Source organism: Halichoerus grypus, chromosome 12 (assembly GCF_964656455.1).
Source record: "Halichoerus grypus chromosome 12, mHalGry1.hap1.1, whole genome shotgun sequence".
Classification (NCBI taxonomy): domain Eukaryota; kingdom Metazoa; phylum Chordata; class Mammalia; order Carnivora; family Phocidae; genus Halichoerus; species Halichoerus grypus.
In genome coordinates, this window is record NC_135723.1 from 39,104,086 (window position 1) to 39,129,233 (window position 25,148).

At 40.6% G+C, this 25,148-nt stretch overlaps 1 protein-coding gene and 1 long non-coding RNA gene across 3 annotated transcripts in view; one reads left to right on the forward strand and one right to left on the reverse strand.

Moving 5' to 3' along the window:
- On the forward strand, positions 1-22,182 carry LOC144379568 (uncharacterized). Its single transcript, XR_013442769.1, has 4 exons — positions 1-440; positions 2,728-2,778; positions 19,559-19,696; positions 22,055-22,182. It is a non-coding gene; the product is annotated as an uncharacterized LOC144379568 (long non-coding RNA).
- PON2 (paraoxonase 2) overlaps positions 10,842-25,148 on the reverse strand; it is a 27,156-nt gene continuing 12,849 nt past the window's right edge. Inside the window, exons 3-9 of one of the 2 annotated variants that reach the window (XM_078059278.1) lie at positions 22,165-22,220; positions 17,909-18,074; positions 17,242-17,368; positions 15,555-15,755; positions 12,965-13,046; positions 12,157-12,219; positions 10,842-11,472 (exon numbers count right to left, since the gene is read on the reverse strand). In XM_078059278.1, coding sequence (XP_077915404.1) covers positions 11,314-11,472; positions 12,157-12,219; positions 12,965-13,046; positions 15,555-15,755; positions 17,242-17,368; positions 17,909-18,074; positions 22,165-22,220 — 854 coding nt within the window. In that variant the 3' untranslated portion in view covers positions 10,842-11,313. Of the gene's footprint in view, positions 11,473-12,090; positions 12,220-12,964; positions 13,047-15,554; positions 15,756-17,241; positions 17,369-17,908; positions 18,075-22,164; positions 22,221-25,148 lie in introns of both variants that reach the window. The other variant, XM_036115697.2, reaches the window with a different exon arrangement.

Genomic DNA, 25,148 nt, shown 5'->3' on the forward strand with positions numbered 1-25,148 from the left:
CCGGCCGCCCTGGGTTCAAGGCCATTTCCACAACCCCAGGTCCAAGGAACCCTGTGCTCGCGGGACTCCTTCTGTTCAAGGCTCCACGTACGGAGAGAGAGCCCGGGGTAAGGCAGCCTTGGCAAGAACACACCCTTCCGTCGGTGGGACGATAGAAGAAGTTTGCTGCTAAAAGCTGCGAAATTTTACCTCAGCTCCTCCAGTGAACAGAACGGGAAACCGAAGGGTCAGGGGACCGCGAGTAGCTGAGTTCAGAGCCGAAACGTCGCCTTTCTGGAAGGCAAGACGAAAGATGAGACGGAGCTTTGATCCCGAGACACTGGGCGGAGCGATACTGGAAGATACACGCAGCGGAGAGCTTTAACTCACTCTCCTCCAAGATTTGGGGCGCAGGGCCTTATTTCCTGGCCCTTCTGCCCTGTCTCAGAATGCTGAATATGGTGGGTGCCCAGTTCCGTTTGTTGACTGGGTGGATTTGTAAATGTCCGTGGGAACATCAGAAGAAATGAAGGAAAAGAAGTAGCTAGGTAACAAGAAGATGAGCAAAGTGGAGGGAAGGGAAAGATAGTTTCTTAGGGAAGTTAGCCTTTCAAAAGACTCCTTGATTCTTCTTTCTTCTGGGTCTTCGGTTCCTGCCACGCAAAGAATGAATTTTCCCCTCTCATAGTGAAGATTAGGTTGGAGGGAAAAGGGCTGGCTGGAGCTGGCGAAGACTTTAGGAGTTAGGACCCAGCAACATAGCATCTTCCAGCATGATCTGTTTTTATTTACCAAGAGAAAGAAATAATGGTTCTTTTGAGTTCAACTGAGTAAATACTGTTGAAAGAACAGGATTTACCAGACCTGGAGATATTAAGACAAGAAAAACTGGTCCCTGACTTATGGGACACATAATTACAGTATGAATACATAATTATGGCATGAATAACAATGCCTACCACTTACACAGCACCTACCATGTGCCTTGCATTGTGCTTAGTACTTTGCCTATGTTAACTCTTAATTCTCAGGACCACCTCTAAGGCAGTTAACATTATACCAGTATTATAGGTGAGAAGAACTGAGGCACAGAGTGGCTGTGTCACTTGCCTTAGGTCACACAGCTGGTGAGTGGCAGGTCAGGCAGTCGGCTCCAGAGCCCTGTGCCCTTCACTGTGCTGCTTCTGTGAAGGCTGGGCAAGAAGGAAATCTGTAGTAAAGGAGGACTGTAGGGGCGCCTGGGTGGCTCAGTCGTTAAGCGTCTGCCTTCGGCTCAGGTCATGATCCCAGGGTCCTGGAACAGAGCCCACATCGGGCTCCCTGCTCCGCGGGAAGCCTGCTTCTCCCTCTCCCACTCCCCCTGCTTGTGTTCCCTCTCTCGCTGTGTCTCTCTCTGTCAAATAAATAAATAAATAAATAATCTTAAAAAAAAAAAAAAAGGAGGACTGTAACATCTAGAGTTGTATTGATAAGATAATTATTTTTAAGATGACTAATTTTAAGAGTTCAAGCAGAGGAAGAACTGAATGCTGTTTTCATAAGGCTTCCGGAGGAGAGAGATGAAGAAAGGAATGTTCCCAAAGCTGAAGCGTCCATAGGTGTGGTACAGGCATGCACGCAGGGCTTGGAGCTCAAGCTGCCTGGGTTTGGATCCAGCTAGCCTTAGGTGCCCGACTAACTTGTTTATGCTTCAGATTCCTCTTCGGTAAAAGAATATCTGCCTCATAGGTGGCTTAAAATCAAATGTCATGATGAGTGCAAAGTGCTCAACACTACACTTTGGTATATTGTGAGGAGTCAATAAGCATTGACCATCAATTAAATCTGAACCTCCATGTGAGAACGTCGGCTCAGACCCTCATCCCATTGATCACGGAGTCTTCCATGCCAGGCACAGAACTGTGTACTTAATAGATGCTCTATAAAATTGATTAGATGGATGGGTGCAAAAAGTGGACTTGGCAGAAAGAAAAATTGGGAACGTAGAAAGACACAGGGTACATGATGAAATAGTAATAATTGTCCTACGTGCTAGGCATTTTTGCATGTTTTCTCATATTCCGTCTTACCATCCTCACTTTACAAATAAGGAAAGTGAGGCCTAGAGAGGTTGAGTAATAACTTGCTTACATAACTAAGAAGTGTCAGGGACTCCATTTGGACTCAGGTCAAGTGACTCTAAAGTACATGTTCCTTATCAGTGTGTTCGCTGCCTCCCAGCATAGCATGAAGACAGGGGTAAGGGAAGAGGCAGATTCTTGGGCAATTTATTGCAGGTGCTGTGTCATCTATAATCTGGTTTAAAGTTCTTCACTTTAGGCGGAGGTAGGGGTGTGTGTGTGTGTGTGTACATGCGTGTGCATGCGTGTGCATGTGTGTACATAATTTAAACCTTAGAGGTGATGAGTTGTCATTTGAAAACAATAATCAGTAATTCAAAGCCCCAGCCCTGTTAGTGGCGTTAAAAGATTCCCAACTCTGGAGACCACTGTATCACGTGTCACCATTTAAATCTGCACCTGGAGAGGTCACTCATTAGATCGAGATGTTAGAGATGATTATTCACGGAGAAGCCAGTTGGCAAGACGTATTGTATAAGCAGCTCCTGCTCGGTGTAGAGTAACAATGAGAACAAGGATTCTCACACCAGTGGAGTGGGATTTTGGCTGTCTTTGTCCATTTGGGTAGCTATAACAAAAAAAGCATGAGCTAAGTGGCTTATAAACAACAGACATTTATTTCTCATAGTTCTGGAGCCCGGGAAGTCCAAGATCAAGTTGCTGGCAGATTCCCTGTCAGGTAAGAACCCACTTCCCAGACTGTGGTCTTTTTGCTGTGTCCTAACATGGTGGAGGGGGCAAGGGAGTTCTGTGGGGCCTCTTCTATAAGGGCACTAGGTCCATTCATGAGGGCTGCACTCCCATAACCTAATCACCTCTCAAAGGCCCCACTTCCTAATACCATCTCCTTTGGGGTTAGGCTTTCAGCATAGGAAGTTTGGGGAGACACAAATGTTAAGACCATAGCACTGACTCTAGAACGGTATTGTGTCCTGTGTCCACCCTATTGACAAGGAAGATTCTGCTTTTCGATCTGAAGTGAACAGAATCCCTCCTTTCAAAACTTTGTCTCAGATGGTACCTTTTTGTCACGTTTGTTGAAATACAGAGGACAGAGCTGGATCTTCATTGAGTTTCCAGAACAACAGATCCTGGGATGATTTTCATGCCTCCTTGGTAATAGACATTTGTGTGTGACAGATTTGGGTTTAAGCCTCGTGTTCACTGGACCATATACATGGCAGTGAGTGGGATTGACTGCATGACCAGGAGAAGTAGGAATTCATCAGGCAGAAGAAAGGCTGGTGAGGCCCACAGAAAGGCGGCATGGCATCTACAGAGTCCTGGGGAATTAGAACCAGAATGAAGTAAATCCAGTAAGGACAGTGCAGGCGTTCCCAAACCAGGTGATAAGAATCACTTGGAAGACTTGCTAAAACAGAGACTGCTAAACTTTAGCCCAGAGTTTGTGATTTGTTAGATTTGGGGTAGGTCTTGAGAATTTGCCTTTCTAACAAGTTTGCATGGAATGTTGTTGCTACTGCTCCAGGAATCACACTTTGAGGACCCCTGGGCTAGAGCATAAAAGACTCTGAGGAGGATGGTGAGAATTGAATCCAGAGCGGATGGCAGGGCCTCATAGGCCAAGTGAGGAAAGTCGAATTATATCCTAGGGGTTCGTGGGAAACCACTGGAGTGACATGACCCAGTAGATGTTTCAGAAACATCACTCTGCAGTAAGAATGGATTAAGGAGGGGTAGGGAGCTCACCTCTCCTGGAGGTGGGCAGAATAGTTGGTGGCCTTGGGGGGCTAATTGGAGAAGCAATGGGGATTAATGAGTTCCTAATGTCCTTAGAACTGTATGGCTTTGAGAAATATTTGGGAAGGGGGGCTGATAGTATTGGCAACTGGTTGAATGGGGACAGATGGATGGTGAGGAAGAGGGACAAATTATGGAAGGTGTCTAGGTGTGGAGAATCCAGTGGAGAGTTACCCATTCATGGATCCGGGGACCAGAGGGCAAGAGCAATAGATAGAAAAGCAGGGGGTCCATTGAAAGCTCTGATTTCCACTAGGATATTAGAGGAAAAATCTTTGCCTTTTCTTCCAAGTGGAGCGACAGAAAGTCACGTTTATCCTGATCATCACTTTCAGGCTCTGAACTGAGTCTGTACAATAAATTTGTTGTTTGTTTATTGTTAAAATAAGTTTGTTTATTGTTACATTAGCTCTTTCTGAAGAGACATCTGAGTAATGTCTCCAGCGGCTCAATACCACAAGTGATGGGATAGTGGGGTTCCATGATTTTGGAGCTTGAAAATTGTGTACCGCTTTCTGTTCTAATGAGAAACATCATTTTCTTGTGCTTCCAAACCCTATATCAAGAATTGCATAACTGATGATTTACAGTTATGAACTGGGAAAATAATTCCATTCTTTACACATGAAGAACTCCTAGGAATTGATTTAAAAAAAAAAAAAAGCGAACATCCTAAAAGAAAAAAAGAAAAGACAAGAAAGTTCACAGAGAAATAAACACCAATCTCTTTGAATACCCGAAAGTGTGCTTAAACTCAGTTGTAATAACAGAAGGAAAACTAAAACACACTGGGATATCATTTTTGCAAACATTTGAAAATTTGACAACAAACCTGTTGGTGATACTTTGGGGAAATTCTTATTCATTGCAAAATGTTACAATTCCTGTAGTGAGTTAGGAAGTATCTGTCAAACATTCAAATGAAATTACCCTTTGATCCAGATTTAACCCCTTTTGATTCACTTCCAAGAACTTATGCCATGGATACACCTGCACACATACAAAATAAGGTTTGCACACAGTTACTTATTGCAGCACTGTTTGTAATAGCAAGTAATTGGACTGGTTAAATAAACTAGGGCATCCTAGGCAGCTAGAAAATAGAATAGTGAAGATCTCTTTGTAATGATATGAAAACATGTCCAAAAATTATCCTTAGGTAAAGGGAATATGTGGAACTCTGTGTAGTCTGCTACCTTCTGTGACATAAAGGGGGAAAAGAAGAATATATATTTGTATCAGCTTGTATTTATATAAAAATATTGGAAAGAGGGGCGCCTGGCTGGCTCAGTTGGAGGAGTGTGTGACTCTTGATCTCGGGGTTGTGAGTTCGAGGCCCATGTTGGGTGTAGAGATTACTTAAAAATAAAATCTTTCAAAAGTTGAAAAGATACACACAAAAAACTAACAAACTGGTTTCCTGTAAATAGGGCAAATGGGACAGGAAGGGACTTATCAACGTGTACCTTATTATCAGTTTGATCTCTGAGACATGTAAGAAGAAATGCCTATGAAAACAGTGACTCGTATGCATAAATTCACACACACGATGTGGAGACGCTGCTGCGATTGCTTCACATGTCAGTGTGAACATTTGTTTCAAAGACAAACAGAACACATGTAACACTATGCTGTGACAAAATTTCAGATGTGTTCACATCCACTCACTTGACCCTGTGCTCTGGATCGGTGTGTGATGGGGCCGTGGGAGATGGAGGTGAGCAAAGGAACATTTCTTGTCGTTCACATTTAGTCATATCGGGTGAGCACTTACAACTACTTATTTGGCACCCAAAGACCCATTGCGAACAAGATACCCTTGCCTTTAAGGAGCTTACATGTGGGGTGGGAGGGAGATATATTTTTAGGAGGGAAGGGAAGGAAGACAGAAAAGGAGAGGAGGAAGGGAAAAAAAGACAAAGTAAACAAACTGTTTCAGATTCTTTTATGGACTGGTCAGTCAATTGTGGCCACAAGAGAAGACAGAGAGGCTCCGGAAGAAACAATGTATTGTATTTACAGGTCCTAGAGACAGGAGGTGGGGCACACCATGCAGGGCCCCCTGGGAAAGACCCTAGGGTGCTCAGGAGGCAGAGGACAGGAGGGGAAGGTTTAGGTTCCTGCCTTATTGGGGTTTCCACAGGAAAGGAAAGGCAGGGCAGGGTGAACAGTTGAGGTTTGGCCAGTATGAATAATTTCGGTGGGCTCTGGGCTATAGGGGTGGTCTCTAGTTGCCTGGCACCTGGCCCTGGGAGGATTACAGCAGAGGAATATGGTCTCCTGGAGTGTACGGACTAAATAGAGGGGTATGGCTCTGGAGTGGCTGGTTTGCCTTCAGAGACATGCTCCAGGCTCAGCCCTTTGCTGTCTCTAAGAATTGGAAAGGCTACTCTCAAGAGGTGACATTAAAACTGAGCAGGAGGAGGGGCGCCTGGGTGGCTCAGTGGGTTAAGCATCTGACTCTTGATCTCAGCTCAGGTCTTGATCTCAGGGTTGTAGGTTCAGGCCCCGCATTGCACTCCACGCTGGGTGTGGAGCCTACTTAAGAAAACAAAACAGAACTGAGCAGGAGGAGGAGGAGGAGCAGTCCCGGGGAAGGAAAGAGTTTGCTCAGTGTACGCCAGGACACGTGCAACACCCGTGTGGCTTTAGCAGTTCCGGGGAGAAGAGTGGTGCCAGATGAAGTCGGAGGAGAAGCCGAGCCCAGATCACACAACACTTTGCAGGCCTCCTCAGAGACTGGATGAGCACAAAGGTTGTAAGCGGGACATGACATGATCTGAGTACTTCGCCACCGGGTAGGAAATGGCTTAGAGAGAGCAAATCCTGGAAGAGAGGAGCCCACGGGGAAAACCCTTTCAGGTAAGAGGTAACAGAGGGCTCAGGTAACAGAGCTGGCTGAGAATGGGTTTGAAATATCACTTGGAGATAGAATGAGGTAGTTTCTGATGGTTAAGGACAAAGACAAAATCAAGATGACTGCAAAGTTCAAGCGGGCAATGTTAATTTTGGAGCAATCAGCACTCAGGTGGTATGCCAACCACTGGAATGAATGAGAGAGAGAGGAAAGAGGAAGAGCACCCAGTTCTGGACCCGACAGAACCATTACACTTCTATTTTGAACAAAGTGCAGGAACCAGCAAAGGAGGCTGTTAAAAAAGAAACAACAGACCCCAAATTGAGTCATTGTGCTAAGCTCACATGACCAAACCGAGACTTCATACCTAACCTAACTGCCTCTCCCAGGAATGTAATCTTAACCCAAAGTCTGTCTGGAATTAACCAGTCAGCACTCGTGAGGTCTTCTGCCTGCTAGACAACTGCCATTCCCCCAAAGAAAGGTGACCTTGCCTGAAAAATCATCTCTTTGCTAGGATAACTTCCTTGTTCCACTGCCTTCTTCCTACAAAAGTCTCTCATTTTGTATAGCTCATCAGATCTCCTTTCTATTTGCCAGATGGGATGCCGCCCACTTCATGATTCATTGAATAAAGCCAATAAGATCTTTAAAATTTACTCAGTTGGATTTTGTTTTATAACAAGGCAAAAAAATATTATTAGATCATTTAACTAAATTCCTACAGAATGAGTATTATCCTGACTTTAGAGATAAAAGTTAAGATAGACATCTGTGACAGGGAATGAAGAGTATCTCTGTGATCTGATAGCAAATGATTTCCAGAAACAAAGAGAGACAATGCAGAAGAGTGTATATGGGAGACCAGAGCAGAGAATATTTTTAATAGAGTGCTGACTACCAATATCAGTGCTAGAAATGATAGAAAAATCACCACTAGGCAACTCCGATATAATAATCATCCAGGCAGGAATCATTAAAGGATGCTGCAACCAAACAGAGGAAACATTTTAGGGAACAGAATATTCACATGGACTTACAAATGGAGGGAAAAAATAACCTCGTCGATCTGGTGGTTACCACCTGAATCAGTTATTCATATTCAGCATCACAAACAGTGGAACCACCTGCCCACACATTCTGATGCAATGCGATTACTTGTCAATTATTAACAAGTAACAATATTAACATTATTTGTTAAATATTCTTGTCAAAATTGCTTAGCTTGAATCTAATCGAGCCTTGAGTAATTTTACAGGAAACTTTACAGGAAACATAAATGATACTGACTGAATTAAGCCCAAGACTCTAGGGAGAAACAATCAAATAAATCCAGAATGCAGGGCCTTCCATAAGATCTTGCCTGCCCTGAAAAAAAGTGTCATGAAGAAGCAAAGAAATGACAGAGCAACTGTCCCAGATTAAAAGGCAGTGAAGAGACACAACAGGTAACTGAGAACCTTGACTGGATCCCAGATCGGGGCTGGGGTTGGGAGGGAAAGCAACGATGAAAGGCCTTTGGATTATGTACGGATAAGCAACTATTAAAGGAAATTTGAATTCAGATCAGGTAGCAGGTGGCATGACAAATGCATTACGAATGCTCTTAGGTGTTATGATTACACAGTGGTTATGTAGGTGAATGGCCTCGTATTGAGAGGCTGCAAGCTAAAGCATGCAGAGGTGAGGATTATGATATCCCCAACTGGCTTCCAAATAGATTCTCCGAAAAACGCAAGCCTCTATACTTGGAAAGACAAAGCAAATGTTGCAAAAAGGTGATTTGTGAATATAGGTCACTGAACTCCTCTTTTGACTTTTCTCCACTTTAAACTTTTCAAAAGTTGTGTGTGGCAGGGGGAAAGTAGGTTTCTCCAAATTATTTCCTGATCACATTTCTTTGTTGAGTTCCTTCTAATCACTCCATCTATCTGTCTATCTATCACCTGGCTAGCTAGCTATTTTCTCATTGGCTGAGTCTCCCACTAGAATACAGGCATTGTGTCTGGTTCACCGTTGTATCATAATGCCTAGCTCAGGGCTGGCCACAGAAAAGCCATTTAGTGTCCTACTGAAAGTCATTCTCTTTCCAATAGTAAAAATTAGATGAGGCTTTTTTCCCTCTTCTTCTCAGCCTTCTGCTTTATGGAATAAAAATCCTGAAAACCAGGAGCAGAAAACTAAGAGAGCTGTTGGGGCTCTCTCGACCCTGTTCCTTACACACTCAGAAATCCTTTTGTGGAAGGCCAAGTGAGTAATGAAAATTATGAGTAGCCCAAGAGAGGTGGGAGTGGGTGGTATGGTAGTGGGTGCCATTTCAGTCTTCGTTGTTTTGCCAGGGAGACACTCACCAGCCTGGTTACGTTGTGAATCCAGGATAGGATTCCGACTGAGCAAATCAAAATGAGTTTAGAAAAAGGATTAGCCTTAGAGTAGTTATCATTAATAATTAATCTGTATACAAAAGGAGAAAAAAATACTGTATTACAGCTTATATTTAATTTTCCTTGTTCCGTGTATTAGGAATTCAGGTTCACATTTAACTGTTGTAAAATAGTCTCTAATAATTGGAAAAACCAAAAGGATATTCAGATAAACCTACTGTCACGGAACAGGACGTCAGGTTAAAAAGCAAGAAAAACCCTCACATCCCTGTGAGACCTGTATCCACCTAGTGGTGACATATCCCAATTGCAGTTTTAGTCCTTTTGAGTGACTTGACTTCTTAATAACCAACCAAATTGTTAAACTCAATACTTGATCACAATAGTATCATCATATATAAATGCAGTCTTTATGCTTAGATGAAACAAAATCCCTGACCCATAGAGGCCAAAATTATTTCAAAAATTCTTTTTGTATTTCTAAGATAAATAATACATGAGCTCATTAAAATTATATTTACTTTTGTTCAAATAAAATTTCTAACAAATACAATAGAAAACAAGTTTACTTTATACCTACTGTATTCTGCTACTTTTCATGAATGTAGGTCTTTAGATGGTCACTATTATCATCCAAAATCTAATATGCTTCTTGGTTTTGGATCTCTAGTGACTAATATTTAATCTTGCTTTATTCGTCTGTGACATATTTTTTCCTATGGATAATGAAAACAGCAAAAAACTGTAATTATTTTAGCATGAAAGAGTCCCAATATACATTAGTCAGAGACTATTTTAAAATGTAAATAAAAACACAGGTCAAGTAGACAGTGGCCAAGGTTAAGAACAATTCTACAGTTTACATTTAAAAGTCATTAAAGGATTCATCGAAAAGCAGAACTCGATACCTAAGAAAATAGAAGAAACTCTACAATAGGTAAAAGAGTAAGTAAGGAGATCCTCATTAACTCCGTGGAGTGCCTTCATGTGGGTGACCTTTCAGCCTGTGGCCTCAGAACTAGATGGGGAGCCACCCCTCACTAGGTGTGTGACCTCGAACATCTGTGAAATGTTAACCGTTATGTAATATCAATACCTACTCCCTCAGGACTGTAATTAGGACTCCATGAGATAATGAATGTGCCATTTTTAGTGCATTATCTGGCAAATTTAAGGAACTGGCAAATATTGTCATGATGATGCTCTAAATGGAAAAAAAAAGTATGAGAAGCGAAATGCCTTGGTAGGTTACAATGGATAGAAACACACGCAAGTCTCTCTGCAGGGCTTAAGATAATTTTACAGGACGCTTAATGAGTGGAAAGAACTCTCCTATGGGAGGCAGACACTCTTGGCCCTGACCCCAGCATTGCTAGGGCTAACCATGCGGCCCAAGACAGCTGACTTCATCTCTCCCGATGAAGTTCACGGTTGTGTTCAATGGGGAGGTGGCATGACCCGCCGGCTCCAACCTTTTATCTCCTCTCTGTAGGCAAGGTGGGCTGCCATTGAGGAAGAGAGCTGAGGGAACACTCCATACTCACTGAGAATTGGAGTCGCTATATTTAGTCGATGCTTTGTTCCGTTTTATTCAAATAAAGAGCTCATTTACATTCAGCTTTCAATGAACGAAATTACGGCTGCCCTGCCTGCCTATCCCAAGGAAAACCCCACAAAGAAGGGGCCACTTTCCCATTCCCCTCCTGAGGGCATGCCTTGGGAAGGAAGCGACAGGCCAAATGCGGATTTTAGTTAGCCTTTAATAGAACTCCAACGCATTAACAGTAAACAAAGACGTAAGTACAAAACATCCAAATGTTACCTATCAGTAGTTCTGAACACTCACAGTGGTCACACTGTTGGAACTGAGGTCACTCACATTTTCAGGAAACGCAGTCTACCCTGTTTCGGTGGAATGCACGCTCTGGCAATTGGAAGGCAGAGACGAGGTTCGTTTTGTTCAGTGAATCCACTTTACTGGAAGCAGCTGTCTTCTCTCTCCTTCACTCCACATTTTTAAAAACTGTCCCTTTGCCTTTTACGTTAAAAGTGCTATCAGAACTGAAGGGGCCTTTCCTTACCGAAATAAAATTAACTATACAGGTCATACATTTCTGGGCCCATTTTGCCGGTTAAATCCCCACACGATTAGCAATTCATAGAAAATTAAGTGTTAAAAGAAGTTAGCACACTTGCACGCCAAAAGCACGATTCAGAGTTCACAAAACAGGGCTCGGTGATATAAAGTGCCTATGAGCAGCTTCCTATCGTATACCGAGGCTACAGAACTTCCCTGGAGGACAGATCCATTGTTGGCATAAACTGTTGTCACGGTAGGCTTCTCAGATAGAATATTCTGGATGCGCAGAACCTATTCAGGGGATACAGAAGATTAATACCGAACCACCATACACCCATGTCACTCAATCGCCGATAATCCCTGTCTTCCACAACGACACAATGATTAAGAGGACATGCTGTTGAAAACAGCAGTTACCAATCTTTTTAATGTTTAAATGAAAGTACTTTTTTAAGCCTTCAAAGAAAGTACTTTCTTAAACCATCTAGTTACTGCATGCCAACACAGGATTTCGGGTTATTATAGTAATTGAGCATTAATGGAAATACTTCCACGCTACGCTAGCATGAACAGAAGTCATGTCATGTGGGGAGCTGACAATAAGCCAGGTATTTAAAAACATTGCCAGTCTACCACACAAGGAGGCACATGTCTTTAAAGAAAAGGCCTTTTGACTAGTTTCCACCATAATTTAATACATCAAAAGATTATCTTTCTAAAAGTATTTGAATAAGTGAAATTCTGCCAATTATTGGCTTAAAGCACTTACAAAATCACTGCATAAGTTTATTGTATCCTTGGTTTAGAATTACTAAACAAACTGTCCCCGTGACAGTTTTCTGTATTATTAGTTCAAAAGGACTTGGACAATTAAAGTTGAAAAATTAAGGTTTAAAAAAATAGAAAAACCTCTGATGACGGAGGATTGTTTGGGTCATAAATGAAGAGCTTCTGGCCATTAGGATGACAGCCTACCAAGATGTCCCCCGAGGAAGGATCGATAGATAAATTGTCCACCAGTGTATCCAACTTGAGCACCTTCCAAATGAAAAAATGTCAATATCTAAATGACTTGAGAAACTTGATTAAATAATTTAGGGCTAACCTTTCTTGCCTCTCTACACGTGGGAAAATTATACACAGCTCCCTGCTTCCACCCTTTTAACACCCATATGGCTTAAACTAAATTTAATAAACTGGTTTAGAACCACTTTTCATCTTCCCTGAAATTAAGAAAGTTAGGGTGATGATCAATCTCTCTAAAAAATGAACTCCTTTTCCTTTAAAAGATGCACAATGATCAGTTAGCTCAAGGAACTCATTCAAAGCAAAATAGGAAATTCTTAATCAATCTAAAATATGTGTTGTCAAGCAGGAAGGAAATAATAATGGTGTGGAACCCAATTTCTACCTTCATTTATTATTGAAAGAGCTGACAATGTGCATAAATCTTCATTTCAGAATTCATCTATTAGTCTTTTCAATTGTGAAAATTCTTATTGGAATTCATTGGGTACCATCAGTACTTCATGGAATGGGCTCTAAATCTGATGCAAATATCACTCCCAACCCTCCGCTGCATGTAATCAGTCGGTCCTTGTGATTGCTGGGGACAGGAGGCTTGGCCTGTTGTAGGGAGGTAATATTTAAAAACCCAGAATAGCAACCCTGGCATCATATTCTGTTCTAAGTGAATGAAGTACTGTTATAATACAGTGTAACTACAAAATTACAAAGTATAATAGGTTAAGGCCTACTTGATATATGAAAATAAATATTTTACCTTCAATTGAGTTAAATTCATATTAGGGTGTCTTTCCAAAACATGAATTTCATGAGCCAGGATATCAGCAACGTAGATGTACCTTCACAGAAAGGACACACTGGTTAGAGTTCCATGCCAATATAAAGCTTCATTAATACAGTATGGAAGAATAAGTCTTAATAACCTGCCAGGAAGTTAATCAATGATGGGCCCTCAAGGAATGCTTGATAAAGGTCAATTTTTATTTAAAAAGGAAGCTTCCACAATCAATTCATTATTGCTACAAACAATCACGGAATTGTTAAATTATTTCTCAAAAGGTTTGTAAGGGGAAAAGTAACATAGAATATTATTTTGAATATAAAGTCTGATATTTGCCACCGAAAGGACAACAAACCAAATGTCTGCCTTCCGAGAAAAAAGCTTTTCTATTCCACGATATAATTTGATATTTCTAGGAATCATCTTCACGTAGAAATATATGGTGCAGAACAGAATACACTTTATTATTTATTAACAGTCCTTCACACTTAATAAAATATTTATTAACACACTGAGAATTTTCAGAGTAAGAGGTATTCAGAACAATCTGTCTACATCTAGGGAGGATGAATTAATGGACTACTTTACGGTAATTTTACTCATTGAATTGACTGTTCCATGGCAACTGTTCTATTGCGCAATTATCATGTGTAAAGCCATGAGCTCAGTATGGTGACGGACATAAAGAAGAGGCAGGCTTTTCCTAAAAAGTTTATAGTGTGTTGGGATGATCAGACTGGTTTGTACACATGAAACAAATAATACAGCATGATTGGTAGCACGAGAAAGATTTCAGGCCTTAGAGACTGAAGAAATATCTCACTCCTTGAGAACACAGAAGGCTTCACAAAGGAAAGGCATCTGCAGTGGCTAGGGAAGGAGAGACTGGATTTGAGGAAATGAGGACAAAGCACCTTCTAGGCAGAAAAAAAACATGTGAGCAAAGGCACAGGGGCAAGAATGAGAGAGGCATATTTGCAAAATAATGAGTTCTTTGTCTAAAGAAGGGAAAGTATGAAAACGGTCAAAAAGGGAGGTTGAAGCTCGCCTATTAAAGCAAGTCCAACCCTTTAGCTTGCCTCGACTGGATAAGCAATTGGGTCCCACTGAATTTTTAGAATAACAAAGTGGCATAATAACAAATGGTCAGTTCCATTCAACAAGTACTGAGCATTTGCTTTGCACCTGGCGGGGCTCAGCAGGAGGAGTCAAAGATGAAGCCGGCCGAGCCCCCTCTTTTGGAGGGCCTTAAAGGCTTGTGGAAAACAGAAAGACAAAACTGGCAACAAGGCAGAAAATGTCAGTGGACTGAAAACAAGTTGGAAGAAAGTCTACTACTCGAGCCAAAGAGGATGAGAACCGAAAGCGCGCAGGCGTCAGTGGGAAAGGAAAGGGGATGAGGACGGCTGGCTCGCGGGTTGGCCAGGGAGGGTGAAAGAGAAGCAGTTAGAGCTGAATCCTCTCTCATTATTATTGTTTGCAGCTCGGGTGCTGGAAAGTTTGAGTCTCATAATTGAAAGATGAGAGTTGGGGGAGAAAAACAGATTTGGCAGGAGAGTTAGAGATAATTTAAATGATTCTCCACTCATCTTCTATAATCAACAAGAAAGAAGAAATTGTGTCATGAAAAAAGACATTTAGTTGTCAAGGAATGCCAAATTTATTTCATGTTATATTTGTAGGAGTTTAAATTGTTCAGTGTGCTAAGGTAGCACAAGGGGAAGTTAATAAAATTTAATATCCTTTCTATATGTTATGGTTGGATGTATAGAAACAGAGAGATAATTTGGGAGGGGGGCAATTTGGCAATATCTATTAAAGTTACAATTGAAAGGGGTCACTCTTTGGGTAAGTGGTTCTATTTTGAGGGATTCGTTCTATGGAAACAGTTGTACAAATGTGCAGAGAGGAAGGGCTCAGAGCATCACTTTTAGCCCATGCCCAGCTGGCATTCAAACCCAGGTCTGTCTGTATCATCCCCAAACCTGAAGATGGATCATGCTGAAATGCTCCCTTCAGGAGTCGTTCCTTAAAAATATCTGGAGAAGCTTCAGTGGTAAATGAGAAATACATTTTTTATAAAAAAAAAATATGAAAAACAATGTATCCATTAACAGAGAATTGGTTAAATTACTTTAGGATCATCCCTATAATGGAATAATATGCAGCCAATAAAACAAAGGTATAATTATTTAAAAAGAAACACCTACCTCACACTTTAATAGGTATATGTAAATATAATCCCACTTCATAAAAATTTACATTTACAAAATTAAATTCTACAATGATATATACCAAAATTTAGATATTGTATGTAAATATATATGTGCTTAGTATATATTTTATATTACATATAAACATTATATCTACTTAATAATATTTTATACAAATAATCAATGTATATAATATATTATATGCATATATTATATATATTATGTAAGTCATAGGCCAAAAAAATATCAAGGAAGCTTCTTACATTGGGGAAAAAAAAAAAAAAGCAAAGTGAAGAATTTGACCCAGCACCACTACTAAGGAGAAAGGAAGATACTCTTATAAGGAATCATACTTTTTATCAGGTGAAATATTGATCCCATTGGCTGCATCAAATCCTTCTGCTACCACTTTAACTTCATTTGGACTGTAGTAAACAACATTTGCCCAGTGTAAGTTCAAGTATGTTTCCAAATACTTTAAGAAAGGATCAGAGAAATAGTGGTCATTGGTGGCATAGAAATGTGCTGGTCCAACAGCTATGATATCATTCACACTGAAAGAGAAAAATTAACATGTGAGAGAAAATAAGAAGCCAGTTGGTCTCCGTATTAAAGATTAAGTCTCTGGAAGGCATACACAATCTGTGCTTTAAATTTTTGGTAAGAGGTTTCCCAGGAAAAGCTCAGCTAAAAATCACATGGCTATAGTCATATGTAATCTACTATAATACGATTTTTCAGAGAACAATTCTGCATGATAACAGGTAATCTGAAGACAGGTCATTTAGCAATTATGGCAGGACTCTTATAAAAGAAAAAAGAACTTGGTGCCAACAGGGTATGTTTTTGACAGCAAGAAATGTAGGGTTTAACAACAATATGAAAGGATACAGCTATCTAGAGTATAGAGCTGGATAGAGCCTCATCGGCTGCTGAGCTGGTTAGGCTGTCAGTAACATTTACCTAGCTTTCATTTACTCAGTTGCCGGATTTTCCTGAGTTCCTTTGCTTAGTTATTAGTCAAACTAAGGTTGACTGTTCAAATTCTAACTGACTCACAAAGCGGACCTGCCGAGAATGAACGGGCACTCAATAAACACTTGCGGAGAGATGGATGATGAAATTCCATAGTACAATGCTTCAGGTGAGAGATTTATATGCTAAAAACAATTACCTTTTTAAAACCAGTTAGGCAAGGGCGTTATTAAATTGAAATTCCAATTACCCTATGCAAAAAATTTCTGAAAAGAGCTGCTTTCTTCTTTGTTAAATGAAAAACAGAGCTACAGGGAAGGTGAGTCCCCTCTTCCTGAAAGAGCACCATGATGCAGAGACTGCCTGGGCAGTATTTATGCTCCTACTGATTATGAAGTGCATTTTTTGGAAGAACTCTTGGAAATTACATGCAGAAGCCCTAGACAGGGATGGAGAAATTTAAAAATATTCACCAAGTTCAAACTAAAAGAAGCAGTAGGCTAACGCAAGCTGAGCCGGGGAGATACACATGACTCTCTTTTAGCCACATTATCAACCAGCTGAATGTTCTGGAAGTAGGAGTGACCTGCTTCCAGTCTGAATCCCTCCAACTCTGTGTGTTAGCCCACAGGTACCACAAGCCCGGTGGAAGCACTTTGTAGCAGTCCATACAAAGCACACTGACTTCACTTAAAGCAGGCTACTCTTCCTTGGCAGGACAAACTATTATGGTTCGGGTGATGAGTCATCTGAGATGGAAGGTGATGGCAGGGAAAACAGGGAGGCTTGTCTTCTGCTCCCAAGATGGCCCTGAAGAGCAGCTCGCCTGTAATCCAGTGTTTTATCATTTCTCAAGGGAGTCCTCATAGAACACTGATTATTATGAGTGACACTGACTTTCCCTGCTCTACAAGGAAACCACACACACACACACACACACACACGTATTTACATATGTGTATACATATACCTATTTTAGCTCTTATCAAGGCTGAGAGGACCATCATGAGGAATTACATAGAAATGCCAGAGATAAATTGGAGAATGAACAAAAGGGCGAAGTACCTTGGGAAAAGTTCATGTCTGATTGTTTTTAGATGCAAAAGGGAATTATCTTCTTCTTCAAATTTAAAAATTTCCACTGTATTCTTGAATTCTGGGTGGTTTACAACAAAGAGATAAACTGTGTCGTCTAAAGAATTGAAAGAACAGAGTTAATTTACAAGATAGAACCATAGGACCTCTGGGCAGACACTGACATTTAAATACCACAGGCGGGGAAAGGTTGAATGTATAAGCTGTTAGACGACCTAACAGATCATTCTTCTTCCCCGTCCTTCCCATCACTGTCTGGCTGGTGTTATTTCTGATCATTGGTCCCCTGACCTTTAAGAAAGAGTGTTTTCCACTCCATATACAGAATTCATGAATAATCTGTTTATAGTTTAATTCAGAAATATAGCTCTTTTTTAATGCAATAATCACAGATATATGAAAAAGGTTATGAAATCTAAACATTCTCCCAGGTGTTAACTGTTAGAAATTCCAAATGTAGCCTAAGTTGCTGCTAGCTGGAGAGGCAAATGATCAACTTATTTGTATGAAGAATACAGAAATAATTCATGAGTTAATTGTTCTTCTCTTTAACTACAGATTCAATCCAAATCTATTTTCCACAGTCATTTGCAAACCATGATAAGTTTCTCAATGTGGGGAGCTCATCAGCTCTTACCATTGTCTATGAAGGTGCTGATACCATGTGGATTGAACGAAGCTAAATTGAACCCACGGCTGATTCTTAATTCCAGCGCCCTCGGGTTTTCTTTTTTTAGATCCATCATTAGTATCCCTCCAGGCTTATCTGGGGAAAAGCTGTGGAGTCCTGGACATTTTAAACCCTTTTCAAAACAGAGGAAAAAGTTAAATATAGAGGAAATATTGAGGCTTCAGTGTGTTTATGGGCTAAAATGGGTTGTATAAATAAATGATAAATAGAGACTTTGGTTAAAGGTGGCGGCATTACAACTACAAACAGCAAGAAAGAAGAGAGGAGACGTTGGAAAAAAATAGGAATTGGGGGCTGGTGAGCTGCAAGATGAATAGGTATTGATTTTTCTGAGTTGAGGCACAAGACTAGGGGTGTAGTCTCTTAAGGGATAACCATAAGGTTGGTGGACTGGGAGATACCAAGCAGAGTTGGGGGGGGAGGGGAGAAGTGAAAGTTTACACATGGGCTGTTGACCCTCAAGTCCTTGGCCTGCCCTTTGCTCCTAGAGAGCCCAAAGTCTTGGTGAATGGTGTCAGTCAAGACTCCCCCCCCTTGTCTCACACCCCTGATCCAATCCCTCAGCAAATCCTGTTGACTTCACCCTGAATAAATATCCCTTCATAAGGATGCGAACCTTTCTCACCACTTCGGCTATGACTGCCCTGGTCCAAACCACCCCCACAATTATGGCAACAGCTCACAACTAAGTGCCCTTACTGATTTTTTCTGGCCTTTCCCTAAGGAAGACCGGTCTCCCACCAACATCCAAATTTTGTCAGATGATGTCACACCTCTGATCAAAACTCCATCTCATTCAGATTACGAAGTGGAAGTTCTTCTGATTGACTAAAGGCCCGGTATGATCTGCCCTGCTCACCCTCCTCCACCTTCCCCACCCCAAACACTCCAGGTCTCCTCCCTCATCTCCTATTGGCCACATGACTTCCTTAATGCTCTTCAAACCAACCAGGCACACTCTCACTTCAGGGCCTTTATCCACACTGTTCCCTCCGCCTAGGAATGCTCCCCGCCCCGCCCTGCCGCGCCCCGCAAGATCTAGGGCTGCTAGATGCTTTATGGCTGTGTCAAACGGCACTTAGAGCTGTTTGGCATAGACGCATATTTAGACATACATAAACGGCAGCCTGACCACACCTTCAGCTGTCCCTCTCCACTGCCCCACCTTCTTTCACTTCTCGTTAAAGTGCTGCTACCATCTGACACAGATTCATCCTCTCCCCATTGCAACGTGAGTCAGGACTTTTGTCTCGTTTGTTCACTGCTACATCCCAGCGCCTGGAGCCGTGCTTGGCATACGGTTTGTCCTTTCCCCACTGATTATCACCTTTATCATGTACAAGATCCCTTTGTATACTGATCTGTTTGGGGACTCATGCCTATTCCTGTACCAATACACCCCTCTTTAATTACTAGAGCTTTACTTATATATACAGCCAATATATTTATGGCGAGTCCCCATATCCCACACCTGTTTTATTTTCACCAACCAGTCCTTAGATATTTCTGCTCATTGATTTTTCTGTATAAAATTTGAAAATTAAGTTGCTGTTCTGAATGGAACATTATTATTGTTATTTTTTATCACTATTACAGTTTCTGCTTGGTTCTTCCTTGTGCACGGGAAAGCTGGTGAAGTTTTACATGTTCATTTTGAATCCAACCATTTCACTGAACTCTCCCCGTGGGTCGAACAGTCTGTTAGTTGAATGTCTTGGATTATCTAAAAAGCAGGTAATGATGATGTCTAAAAATTATGGCAGTTTTGCCTTTTTTTCTACCTCATATTTCTTTTTCTTGTTTTATTGGGTTATGAAGAACTCTAGTAGATTACTGATGGTTATAATATTTGGGGGCATTTTCTTCCTTTTCTAAACATTTATGGGAAGGCCGCTAATGTTTTACCACTAAGAATGATGTCTGCTGTAGGTTTCAGAGAAATTACCTTCCATTTCTAGTTTTCTTAGAGCTTTCAACCAGGAATGAAAGGCTGAATTTTACTTAATGTTTTCTCGGGACTCACCAAAATAATCTTGGCCTTTTCTCTTGTAGATTTTTTTAAGGCATATTTTATGCAGATTAAAAAAGTATACAAAAATTAAGTCTCACTTTACGCACAAAATTCAACATAATAGAAATTATCTCCAATTTAAAAAAATTCATCCAAATGATAACACTTCAAGGCTGGCAGGCTCAGTAAGCGGAATAAACCAGAATTAGGCCATCCCTACATGGCAGCGCCACCCCAGTGGCCGATAATCTCTATTTTGTATCACTGTCCCATAAACAAGAGCATGACTTCAAGGCACAGAAAGCTCTAGCAGCGATGGTGCTCACTATTCATTTTAATGCTCCCTATCATTTAAATCTGTTTTTTCTTTTTTTAAAAGTTTTATTTATTTTTACTTGCAGTAAAATACACATACCAAAACTTAACAATCTTCACCATTTTAAGCGTACCATTTCGGCGGTGTTAAGTACACTCACATTGCCATTTAAATCTTTCTTATATTCTATTTTGTGTCATCCAATTCTTCACGAAGTGTGATGTTGGTTTTGGGCTGACCCTCATACCCATAACCGTGGAACAGGATGGGTCAGACAGGCTAACATGCTTGGAAGAGGGAAAGACAGCTGCAGTGAGATACACGTTACTCGTTTAGAAAGGAGTGAATTCTGGGAAACAGGAGAGACAATGCTGAGTAATTTAAAAATCAGCAGTAATACAGTGGGATTGTTTCTAAATCTGAAAAAAAGAAAAGACAGTCAGATAACCAAGGAAGGACAAAAAAGCTGAAGAAATTCTATGACATGACTACAAGATCATTGAGACAGTCATCAGCCCCTTCGTGGAAATGACTATAGATTTATGTGCTTGGAGGAGACCTCACTTCTCCTAATTCAGATTTACTCCTATGGGGCTTGAGATCTCGAAACATGTGAGTTCTGGATTACAAAAATCTCTGAGAATACCTCTTTTGGAAAAAAAAAAAAAAGGCAAATGATTTTTACTTGCCTTAGGATTTTTGCGTCTCTAGTTACAAACAACTCTGACAAGGAGTCCCAGTGTTTTCTCCTAAGCCTATACACATGTGTAAGCATGTGCTTCCAAACAAACTGACAGTCCTACCAGAAATATCATTTTACTCATTCTGTGTAGGTAATTACATAACCCTGTCTTTTGAGACTGTATTTTAAAAATTTAATATAAATATTAGGTTCTTGCCCAAGCCTACAATGTTTCTTTTTTTCCCCTCAGTGGTAACAACCAGCTGCTCAGTGTTCCACCTAAAAACCATCAGGAGCCTGACTGGTATCCTAACCCTCAGTCTCCTCTAAGCCAAGTTATCTCACCTTTCCCATAGGCCTGACAACTGTTTTATTAGCACTGTGACTCTTCGAAAGCATCTCCATGCTTTTCACACCTGAGTCTCAGAGCCTGAAAATAATGGATGCCGCGGGGGAACAGAATCATTACAGGCCACCTTCCTCAAGAAAAGCCAAACCCATGACGATGCAAGGACACTCCTGGGGGCCCAAGCCAGGGAAGAAAGGTGGTCAGAACGTCTCATCGCCCACTTACACAGTCTTCCAATTAGATGGTGACTGGTGTAGGCCAGCACACAGGCGAATCAATTTTACAGTCTGTCTAATGTAGGCCCAGGGAAGTGGTTATTTTTCAGCTTCTAAGAATTAAGGCAAAAGTGAAGGGCATAAATAAATTCAGTTGGTGACTTTCACGAGAGGCTATTCAGGGGGAAAAAGAAAGAAAGAAAAAGCCTTGGTCTAGGAAAGTTGGTATACTGTTTGAAAGTAAACAATAACAGCAAGAACATGAGCTTAAAATTGAGTAATGGAAAGAGAGATAGATGCTGTATTTAAAAGAGTATAATGGAGTATGGCATATCCACAACAATGCCCCAAGTATGCTTTTTAATAAGAAACTTTTGAAACACAGATTGCATTGAAATATTTTAGTGCAATGCAGTGGGGACATGAAGAGCAATTAATCAACTGGCAAAGACTTTTTCATCTCTACATTTAGATTTTCCAAAATCCTGTTTAAACTGTCTTTTTTTTTTTTTTCCCCAGAACATATTTTTGAAAGTGAGGAATTTAAAAAACAAGGTACTGCTCTGCAGGGCTCATCAAACTCCCCTGTACCTCCTCCACTGAGACTGGCGAACGAAGGAGATACTCACCACACTAAGGAAAGCCAGACCATTGGGAAGGATGTCAATATCATCCGCACCAGCTTCTGTAAGTTCAAGAAATAGAGAAATGTCACATTCAAATTCCGTTATTTGTTAGATGTAACTGGGACTTAGTTTTACTTTATCAGTGCCTGCATTTTTAGGAATGGTTCTAATTTTTTCCAAGGAACCAACCACTCTCTTTAATACACGTCAGTCTAAATCCCTTCCTGCAGTGAACCTCTGACTTTAAATGTTAGATATTTTATGTTTACTCAAATCAAAGTCAAGTAATCACTACATTTCCAGCTATAATAGAGAAAAAGTTGACATCTGTACACTCTTATGATAAACATCCAGATGTCTGTACAAAAGTAATTGACATCAGGGGAATATTACTTTCAGAGAGAAGGGCTCCTAGTCATTTAACCATGCAAATATTCTTGTCCCTTTCTCTGCTCATTCAATCTGAAGCAAACACAGACATTTCTCTCATTAACAGAGATAAAACACCTGGGATTATATATTCCCTCTTTAAAAAACAATGTCTGCTTGTTCTCATAAGCAAAGAAAGCTTTCCATTTAATCTTTAAATTTAGGCTTTAAACTACAGAAAACAACCAGCAAAAGAAAATTAATGAAAAATACCATGCACCTAAGCCAGCTGAATCTTCTAACGCTTGTCTCTGAGCAGGCTACAATTACTATTGATTGTTTATTGATTGCCTGCAGTCCACTCCACACAGCACAGCAAATAATTAGACATAAGACCTTCCCAGTGGTCTCACTGTGTAAATTCCACAGACAGATAATAGACCCAAACACAAGAAAAGAGGAATAAAAATGGCTTAGATTAAGCCAAATCATGACACATTCTTTGAGTCCACAAAATCCAATCTTCCCCTTTAAGGCCTCTCCAAAGGCTTTCTCCAAGATTATTTCTAGGTTGTCAAAAACAAACAGCATCTAAGCAGCCATTTTGGTTTTGATTCATGAGTCTGCATTTGGCTCATTGCCTCCAGTGTTGCTGGCTCTATCATAGTGGAGAAAAGCAAAAGAAAATACAAATGCCAAGAACTTCACTTTGTAAAGATGACTGCAATCATGAACACCTGCAATTCCTGTTCCTTGGCAAGAAGGCCATTATGCCAGGCATAAGTGTATATATATATATATATACACTTACGCCTGGCGTAATGGAGGAGTTTTTAATCTGGGTCTGTGGATTCCTAAGGAGCCACAAATGGGTTTTAGAGTCTGTGAACTTGTTAAAATTCTATGCAGTGCAAAATGTCATCTGTAGGCTCAGCTGAGAAATTTTCTATGAAAAGGATCCTTGGCTTTCAGCAGGTTTAAAAAAGGGTCAGTAATACGGCAAAAAAAGTTAAGAATCCCTAGTCTCTAGTCCCATGGTGGTTCTCAACTGGTAATGAGCAGGGATCAGGGGAACTCAACACCACGTGTGTGTACATGCAACCACAAACATACAAACACACTCACATGCACATGTCAGTCCAAGGTTTACTTTCTGGATCCATTTAGTAGGAAGTCAATTAAATAAAATTGGTTGCTCCTGAAAAATTACTTAAAACAATTTAATTTCAACGTGTACATGCTTATACACGTAGTGCAAGAAAAGATATATAGAAACAAATTAACAAGGTTTCTTTGGGTGGTAGGATTATGAGTGATTTTCATTTTCTTCTTTATACTTTTCTTTGTTTAAAATTTTCTACAAACAATAGTACTGTTTTAGTAGTCAAGGAAAGAACAACATTTTTAAGATATTCTCATTTTAACCACACACTGTAACTTCTTTCTGTTTAACCCCATTGCCTAATTCCAAGAAGAAAAAAAAAAGTCTTTTTTTTTTTTTAAAGATTTTATTTATTCATTTGAGACACAGAGATACAGAGAAAGAGAGAGAGAAAGCATGAGCAGGGAGAGAGGCAGAGGGAGAGGGAGAAGCAGGCTCCTCGCTGAGCCAGGAGCCCGATGTGGGCCTAGATCCCAGGAACCTGGGATCATGACCTGAGCCGAAGGCAGACGCTTAACCATCTGAGCCACCCAGGCTCCCTGAAAAAAAAAGTCTTACCTGCAGTTTTCTTTAGAATATTTTCCGGATCTATCCCCCACCCCATCTTCATTTCTATATCCATTACTACAAGAGAATTTTATCATTTCGTATCACCTCTTTGGTGTGATTACTGCAAGAGTAGTCAATGCTGGAGAAAATTTTTTCTCCTCTAATTTAATAAAAGGAGTAGTAATAGTAATAGCTACTAAAATACAGTGTTTACCAAGGGCCAGGCTCCTTGTAAGCACTTTACATACATTATTTCACATAATTTCCTACACCCTAAGAAGCAATATTATTATCTCTTATTTTAAAGTTAAGAATATAGATATAGAGCCTTTGAGCGGTTTGGCAAATTGCTCAAGGTCACACACTGGGAAGCTGGGACTCAAGTTCTTTTGTTCTGACTTAAAAGCACACAGAAAAAAGACAACCTAGCATTGAATGAGTTCTCTCTGTCAGAACCATCCGCTCGTTCCTCTCTGAACAGACACTTTACTTTGTAAATTTGACTGTGGTCAATTCCAGAGGTTGGCTTTCCCCCCAAAAGTTCTGCTTCCATGCCTCCTCCCAAGATCTTCACCAATCCATAGTCTGCACTTTTCTTTAAAACCTTTTTCAAAACCCTCTTGTGCTAGAAAGTCTTCTAGCTTGGCACATCTGATTTTTTATTTTCTCTCATTCCTTTGGTAATGATCTCTGTCCGAGATAGCTAGCCGCCGCCTACTGTCCATACTGCCCTTCCTCCTTTTCAGCTCCAGGGGCCTGGCAACATAGCCACAGACATTTTCTACCCTTTCTTATAACAGTTGAGGCCATTTGCCTCGGTTCAGGTTAATGGGATGTGAGAGCACAGTATGCACGCAATTTCTGGGTAAAAGAACTAAAAATAATAGCCACGTCAATGTTCTTTCTA